Source organism: Arachis ipaensis, chromosome B7, assembly GCF_059453495.1.
Source record: "Arachis ipaensis isolate K30076 ecotype BB chromosome B7, ASM5945349v1, whole genome shotgun sequence".
In the NCBI taxonomy this organism is placed as follows: Eukaryota; Viridiplantae; Streptophyta; class Magnoliopsida; order Fabales; family Fabaceae; genus Arachis; species Arachis ipaensis.
In genome coordinates, this window is record NC_142442.1 from 16,541,861 (window position 1) to 16,550,232 (window position 8,372).

At 35.0% G+C, this 8,372-nt stretch overlaps 1 protein-coding gene across 4 annotated transcripts; it reads left to right on the forward strand.

The window, feature by feature from the left end:
- The first annotated feature begins 248 nt into the window (after positions 1 to 248).
- LOC107609184 (protein ABA AND ROS SENSITIVE 1) lies at positions 249 to 6,580 on the forward strand. 4 transcript variants are annotated; one of them, XM_016311048.3, is made up of 11 exons: positions 249 to 527; positions 742 to 791; positions 884 to 950; positions 2,094 to 2,238; positions 2,889 to 3,001; positions 3,490 to 3,589; positions 3,747 to 3,954; positions 4,653 to 4,917; positions 5,473 to 5,548; positions 5,773 to 5,819; positions 5,915 to 6,580. In XM_016311048.3, the coding sequence occupies exons 5-11, from the start codon at positions 2,916 to 2,918 to the stop codon at positions 6,099 to 6,101; spliced, it is 969 nt and encodes a 322-aa protein (XP_016166534.1). In that variant the 5' UTR covers positions 249 to 527; positions 742 to 791; positions 884 to 950; positions 2,094 to 2,238; positions 2,889 to 2,915; the 3' UTR covers positions 6,102 to 6,580. The 4 variants fall into 4 exon arrangements, with proteins under 4 accessions (XP_016166534.1, XP_016166535.1, XP_020963036.1 ...); XM_016311049.3 differs by lacking the exon at positions 2,094 to 2,238 and having other exon boundaries at positions 255 to 527; XM_021107377.2 differs by lacking the exon at positions 249 to 527 and having other exon boundaries at positions 651 to 791.
- Positions 6,581 to 8,372: the final 1,792 nt, after the last annotated feature.

Below are 8,372 nucleotides of genomic sequence, written 5' to 3' on the forward strand. Positions count from 1 at the left end.
AGAACCATTGTTATGAAAATCAAATCGGACCGGTCAGTTTAACCGAATTAATTGAAAATTGATCACTTAGTCGATCCGGTTAAATTATAAATCGTCGGAAAAAATTGGTTATAGAACCGGTCGAATTCATAATTAACCGGCGAACCAGAAGAACTGACCGGTTTTTTTTGGAGGGTTTTCGATTCGAAAACAAACCCTCCAAAACGGTGCCGTTTTATTTAAAAAAAAAAAGCTGGCAAAACTGAATTGAAACCGTAGTCCCTTTCATTGTTACTCCCCGACCCGTAAACCCATCTCCTCTCCTCTCTTCTCTGAACGTGAACGAAATCAACGAACCATAGAGCTACCGCAGCCCCCAATCCGCGCAGCCACCGCAGCGACAGTTTTGACAAACGCAGCCCCACAGACCCCACCGCGTCGTTGTGTTCGCCAAGCTCGCTTTCTTTGTGTTAGTCGGTGTCGCGTCGTCTGTGTTCGCCGTCGCTCGCCCTCCTCCTCGCCGACCTCGCCTTCTCTTGTGTTAACCGGTAAGCACTGATTAGCCATCTCCTCGGCGTCTGCTTGCTGGTTTAGTGTTTAGGCGTTTAGCACTTGATTTTGATAATACTTGTTAGTAATTAATTTGCTGATTAACTGGATTTTCTGAGGTTATTGTTTGCTGGTTTAGTAATTGTTTGCTGAGTTTATTGATTTATCATTTATTTGTTATTTCTGATTTTCTGTTCATGATTTTTTCCTGAGGTTATTGTTTGTTGAGGAACCCGCGCTTCTCGATGGAACTTGGTGTTGTTGTAAGTCTGAGCTGAATTTTATTCAACTATGCTTTTTTCCTGAAACTGAATTGTTGTACAACTCACTCATTAATATTGTGTCGATTGATCAGATCTTTAAGGCTGATGGATCAAGCAGCCATGTGGGACTCACTTATTGAGGAACTCTGCATCTATCATGTGAGATGACCCCCACTTCTTTCCTAATTAGCTACCCACACATGCAGAACATCAAATATTTCTGGCCTCTAATGACATCACAAGGGAATGCACATTCCATATGATTATACAAAAGTCAGAATTTACATTCTAAGGAAATTTATTTGAGAAGAACTCTGAGGACTAATAAGGAGGATCAAACTAACAAACTTATGAATACTGCAAAATCTTTCTTTTATTTTTTTACCTCTCTAATCTTCCTTGCTTGAGTGGAAAAAGAGGTGGCAAGGCACTGTTTTTGACCTGGGTGCAAATTGGAACATTAATTATTGGTCCAATTCTAATAGTAGCTGACCTTGTTCTCTCGAACCCTTTCTTGATCCTCTTCACATGCTGCTCCTTATGATTATTATTATTATTGTTCCTGATGATCCTTCACATGCACTTCACATTATTCAACATGTTTGTTAATGCATATTTAGTTATGAATAGTTGCAGCTCAAGTGAACTATGCTTCTCGTTGAGTAATAAAACTTTTATTTTGATTTTGATTGATATGATCGTTGCATGTTGTTGTGTAAATGGAATCAATTTGAGTCATGCCTTGGGGATATGGTTGTTTTTTCGTTATGAACTTTGATGATTGAAGTTGTTTGTGAACTTTTAATATTAAATTATGGATAATTTATGATGTGAAATTGTGAAATCTTGAATTTTATTAAGTTAAAAATTATTGAATATATATTCAAAATTATATATAGGTTTTTTAATAATTTTATTTAATATTTAATTAAACCGGTTAAACCCCGGTTGAATCCCAATCGAACTAATGAACCATTGAACTAGTGACTTCATCGGTTTATTGATCGGTCTGGTTCTCGCAACCTTGGTGAGAACTATCGTAATTATAGGAAAAGTCTAGGGGACTAGCAATTTTATCAAATTCTAGCCAGCATGTAACCAGCAAAGAAAAGTAAACCATTGGATGAAATCTCACACCAATCTCATACCATTAAAATCATCATTGATGGCTATTTGATAGCTACAAATCACAAAAGTTGCTGGCTCCCTAGCACTTCTCCAATATGATTGTGTAAAATATTATCAAAATTAAACTATTAAAGTAGTAATAACTTCTTAAAAAAAAAATTCTATTATTTTCAGTAAAACATATCAACCTGTCTGATCGACCGAACCCATTCCCCCCAAAACCACTCTGCGCATCCACCATCCACAGAGCCTACGTCGCTGCCACACGCCTCGCCGTCGACGCTGTTGTTAGTCACCGGCAGCGAGTATCTTCTGTTTCGTGAGTTTCTTTGTGCATTTCTCTGTTATTGCCTCTCTGTTGCTGCATCACATGAAAAACTCTATTTGTGGGTTTAAGGTGTCGTTGTCGTATTTGTGAATTGATGCATAAGATGAAAATATGAAGAATCTTAGTTGTATTGCTTTGTTATATATGAAACAAAGAAAGAAAAGCTCTGTTTCCACTGCAATATTGAGGGGGAAAATAGAGGGTTCCCAATTGGAAAATCAATTTTGCAGTGCAAAGGGAGGAAAGTTAAATTCAAAAGATTGTAATGAAAGAACTAATGAGAAGGGTGAAAGAAAGAAGCATTATTGTTATTAAGAGAGCTGAACTTTGATTTCGTGAAAATGTTGACACTGAGATAAGATAAATGGAGGGGAAGATTAGTTTGTAACTTTGTAAAACTTTATTGCTGTTTTTCAAAGGGTTTTCATTATATAAACCTACATGAAAGTTGGGTATGAAGTTCAAATTCTTATATGAGCAAGCATCTGAAATGGAGATTGATAACTAGCTTTATTTTTCAAAAGAATTGGATCACATCCTAATAACAGATTATTGTAAAATTTCTGAGCCAGTATGACATTTGTTCCATGACCCCTCTAATACGTGACATCGTTGAATTGACATTATTGAATTGTTTTTAGTCTCCTTAAAGAATAGGATCATTAATCATGGATGCACAAGCTAAGAAAAAGGCAGCTTTTCGTGCTAAATTGGCCCAGAAGAAGGAAAAGCGTATAGATTCTCCCCTTGTAAGGTTTGTTCACTTAAATTTGCTCTTTTATCGCTCACTAACATCAGCTGTCTTGATTGCTATGCACATTATGCGTCTTAGGGTTGTTTAGCTTGTTACACAAAATGCTGCTATTGTTACGGACTCGATGCTATGAATGGATTCATTTATTATTCTTTTAGAAAAATGTTGACACTATAATCCTTAGACACCTTATGCTCATGAATTGAGTTCTGCCCATGTTGTTGATTTATTTAATTTTCTGTTTATTGTAAATGCTGGCAGCTATGTTTTTGTTTGCAACTATGTGGAAAGACACACATACACTCCGATTATGACTTGCTTATCTTGTTATAGCTACTCGTGTAGTCATGTACTTTGTTTTGTGCTTGTCAAGATATTCCCCTTTCTTGAGCTCACCAGAAAAGATTATTTATATCTTTCCTGTTTATTGTTGCTATTGATTTTGTTATTATTTTTACCGGTTTGTCTTCATGTGCGCATGCATATAGGTATAATGAATTCAATCAACCTGTTTGTCGGGTTTGTGATGTTGTTCTGAAGTCTGAATCTATATGGGATGCACACCAAATCTCCCGTAAGCATCGCGAGGTGATTATGTTTATGATTTGTGGCATTTATTTTTGGGGGGGGGGGGGGGTGGTGTGTTAGTATGGTTTTGGTTCCCTTTCTGCTTGTTTTGCAGCCTCCCCTGCTTCCCAACATGTGCTTCGTGCAATGGTTTTGACAGTGTGGTTAATACCTGCAGGCGATTGATAATCTTAAAGCTAATGCAGCTGGATTAACGCAGCAAAACAATGCAAAGCCTGCTGTTGGTAACAGATTTCCCAAAGCCAAACCTGAACAACCTTCCGAACCACTATCCAAAAAGCCTGAACCTTCACAAGAAGTACCTAAAGCCCAGTCGTCGTCTGTGCTTCCACCAAATTTTTTTGATGACAGTGCAAGGAAAACCGGTAAGTATTGGTTTAGAAAAGTAACATTGTACGTGTATATACTATAATTAATCAGGTTTCACTTTCAAAACGTAGAGACTTGCACATATGTTGTTCATTGACATTTAACATGAGGATATTCATTGGGAATTTATAATGCTTTGCTTAAAGTGAAATGAGAACTACCTTTCGTCATTACAAATCCCCTTTGTAAGTATAAATCTCTCTATAAGGTCTAATCCCTTATTTGGACTAAGGTGATTGCTAGAGTTAATAATAGTAATATGTCATAACTTATGTAGCCACTAAAGTTTGTCCTAACGTGCATGCTATATGTGGTGCTTGTTTAATATTGGTCCCTCATTGGTTTTTACATTGTTTCACTTTTGTTTACTGATGGAATCGCTGCTCTACATCCTTGAACCAACTTTTGGATTACCACTAATTAGTGGTTTTGATAGAAGGCAGACAGAGAATTTTTATGTCATGTTCAATCCACGCTACTACTTGCTACATTTGGCTAGGGCATGCGCTCTAATTTTTGAAGATTGTACTTTAGTGCAGCAACTAATACTCAATGAACAATGAACAGATGTTATTCTTCATAAACTTATACTGAATATGTCTGTGGTTCTTTATCATATCTTTAGATATGCTACCACCACACCTTTGTTGCAAACTAATGTTAGCCTCTGTTTCATGGATATCTTGTCTTCCAGAAAAGAAATCATCTGATTCAGGAAGAAATGTGGGAGTTTCTGCTCAAAGTCAGGTGTCAAAGTTGGAGGAAAGAGGTAATTTTCGTGGTCATGATGCTGCGCCGTCAAAGGTTAGTCAAGCAACAACAGAGACTAGGCAGACCTCAGCCAAAACTTCTGATGCAGAGGACAACCAAACAAAAGGATCTCTGCCTGAAGGCTTTTTTGACAATAAGGATGCGGATTTGCGGGCACGTGGCATTAAGCCTGTGAAGCCAGATGTCAAGTAGGTTCTCACTTCCCACGTCATGTTGATTTGCACATTTACTACTGCTTCATTTTATAGTCGGGAGTTTTGTTGCATGGAAGTCAAAAGATAGGAGAAATATTTGGAGTGTTGTTGTGCCCAAATAGACTAAGAAGAATCCACATAAGTTTTTATCGGATTTTGTCAATCACACTTCAATTTTCAAATACTCCAAAAAGGGAACAGAAACAAGAATAACTCATAGCATTAGATGATTGTAGATTGACCTCGTTTGTTCTTTGCATAATCACATCTAATACTGTTGTTATAGCTGTGTCCGTTAATGACCTCTCTTGATTTCTTATTAGACTATAATCAGATCAATAAAGTTATAATGGCTGAGTCCATGTGCATGGTACTTAGATTGTTTGTACATAACTGAGAACCTCCAAGTTAATTATTAGTTCTGTGAAAACTTATGTTGTTTTAAATTGCGTTGAAGATTTTCAAATTTGGTTAAGTGGATCAGACGTAGAATGATTGACTTTTTATATTTTTATTTTTTTCCCCTGTTTGGAATAAATTCTCTATTAGGGATGAGTACAAGGAGTTTGAGAAGCTGATTCAAGAGGACTTGAAGGAGGTGGATGACCGATTGGAAGAAGAAGAGGTGAGGATCGTGATTTTCTTTTTGCTATATATACACACCCTATATGTGGCTAGGAACATATCTTTTATTGTTAATAGACAAAAAATCCTTGAAATTTTTAATTCGGTAGATCCTACGATACTATGGACGATTAAGGGTTTTGTATTAAGCCGTATGACGTAACAACCTTTAAGATATGTATGCATTACAAACATGAGATATGATCTAATGTTTGTTTTCTCCAGATTGATGCTGCTGAAATGATAGAAGAAGCTGAATCCGTTGAACAAAAGTATGTTTATCTGCATTATACTTAAAAGTCTTTGACTTCCGTGGTTTGTTTTGTTCTTCTACCGATACTTAAATTACATAACCACCCCTCAACAGGATCTTCAGGGAGAGAGTGGAAATGTTGAAGAAAAAGAGACTGGAGCTGAAAGCAGCAAAGTCAGCAAAGCGAGGTAAAACTTGTGAGGGTGAAACCAAGGAGGAGTCAAGGCATGAAGAAGAGTCATCCAGTGATGATGAAAGTGGTGAAAATTTTGCTGTGGACTGGAGAGCACAACACTTGTGAATGCTAATTGATAACTAACACTTGATATTTGTTTAATTCCATATACTATGTACACTAACACCACAGTTTGTATGTAGAACAATTTACTCAACACTAGGCATTACACCTATTTACCCAGCCCCAATCCTAGGCATTACACCCATGTTTCACACACACACAACACACTCACACACTATCATGGGTATCATGGGTTCTTAAACCAACAACCAGCCTCAGCTGGGATTAGAACCCGGATGCAGCGTTGTATGAGGCAGATAGATATGTCATCTGTGCTGGGCCTCTGCTGCCCCCAACATGAGAGTCTATGTCTCACATGATTCACTTTTGGGCTTTTGGTCTTCTACTTGGAAGGCTATTGAAGCCCATTTTGCTGTAATCAGGTCCAGCCAGGTGTGTTCGTTCTTTTCGGGCTTAAGAAAACACATACCCACATACTGATACATTTAATTGAAGATTAAGATGCGTTCGTATTCCGATAAGTAGCATCTCATTGGCCGACTGCAAATCCAGAAACTCCAATTTGCGGCAGAGTTCTTAGTCTGTCGGACCGTGGAAAACCAAAGTTTAACTTATTGGTTTTCACAGAAAGGAATTGAATTAAAAAAAAGGACTAGATTAGTTTAGTTTGGATTATATTATCCCTTGAAATATATATTCGCCTCAGCTCTTGCAAGGTATGCACACAAGAAGGTTCTAGAACTTCAAAAGTTCTAAAATTATATCTTTGGCAAAATGCATTACATTGTCAATATAATACCTATTTACTCTATTCTCAAATTATATTTGGTATGACGCAATTTTTGTGTATATTTTTGACACTAAAAAAGTGATAATTCTCTTAATTAACTAGTGGCTTAACACAATAATCATAATAAACTTCTGAATTTTATCTTTTAAGCATTTATAATTACAAATAAATGTTCAACAAAAAATACTGAGTAAAATTTTAATGGAAAAAAAAAACGTAAAAACAACAAACAACTATATATAATATATGGAGAACACAAAGTTGCTCATCATGGATAATGATAGTAATACAAAAATGTTATATACACATAAAAAATTAATCATTATAATAATAATAATAATAATAATAATAATAGTGGTAAACGTGGTTAATTTAAAAGGGATGTATATACCAATAAAAAGTGGTAAGAAAATTATTGTACATACTTTTTGGTAGATAAATATTGAATAGATGCCAATAAACCTATCATTTTCTAACAGTGAAGATGTATCACGTTGCCACAAGTCAATGACACCCAACTAATCTTATTGACTTAATCAAATGTATATCTATCTGCTATTCTGCTCACACACCCAAATCAAATACATTTTTAATTTAATTTATTAGTTATTACAAATTAAATAATTTGCTTCGACGGTTCGACATAACTTGGAAGTCTTTGTCGTACTTGTTTTACGCAAGATGAAAACAACATGCGGATTTCTTAATTAATTAATTCAACATTTGTTGAAGTTTGCAAGGATTCAAATAAATCCAGGTTGTGATTATTATTCTTGATGAGTAGTCCTCTTCCCCTATCATCAATAATCTTCTGTCATATGATATAACATTTTAAGCTTAATTTATTACCAGTGATGAGGGATGACATTTTTCTTTAGGATAACTATAAGTTTAATTTTAATGTATTATAGTATAAAACAATTTGTATAATTGTCTAATAATATATGATTTATACAGTCATTTAATTTGCCATAATCGTTCTTTTGAATGATAATTTATACTATTTTATTTTTAATAAAATAATATTATATAATTAAATAAACATATAAAACTGTTTTATATTATTAGTGTGTTAACATTAAATTATAATTAATATAATATAATATTCAAAACCATGCACAATGTTTGGAATGAGGTTGCATGCAGTACAAGCCGCCCCATAAACAGCTGTTGATTATAGAAATAAAGTAACATGAGAAACTAATAATATTCTGACCAAAATTTTGTGAGCTAAGACTATGGTGATGTCTTAATTAGTATAAACTTTAATTTTATGAGAAAGAATGAGACAGAGAGAAGTATTCAATGGTATGCATGTGATTTGTGTTGTTTACGTAAATTTAAAGGTTGTGTTTGTGTAACCAAATTATTAGATAGATGGTATAGTAGTTAGCTCGTTAGGCCGTTTAAGTAATTATTTAAGATTTAAATTTTCGTCTTGCATAAATAATTTATTAGTTAGTAATGAATTAGTAATTGATTTGTTAGATTAGACAATACTCTACAGTCTACAAAATCATGTA

Excerpts from the sequence above, each read along its gene's own strand:
- LOC107609184 (XM_016311048.3), top strand. The coding sequence starts at position 2,916 with ATGGATGCACAAGCTAAGAAAAAGGCAGCTTTTCGTGCTAAATTGGCC. Across the intron at positions 3,002-3,489 it reads ATAGATTCTCCCCTTGTAAG|GTATAATGAATTCAATCAAC; the intron begins GTTTGTTCACTT and ends GCATGCATATAG. Across the intron at positions 5,549-5,772 it reads ACCGATTGGAAGAAGAAGAG|ATTGATGCTGCTGAAATGAT; the intron begins GTGAGGATCGTG and ends TGTTTTCTCCAG.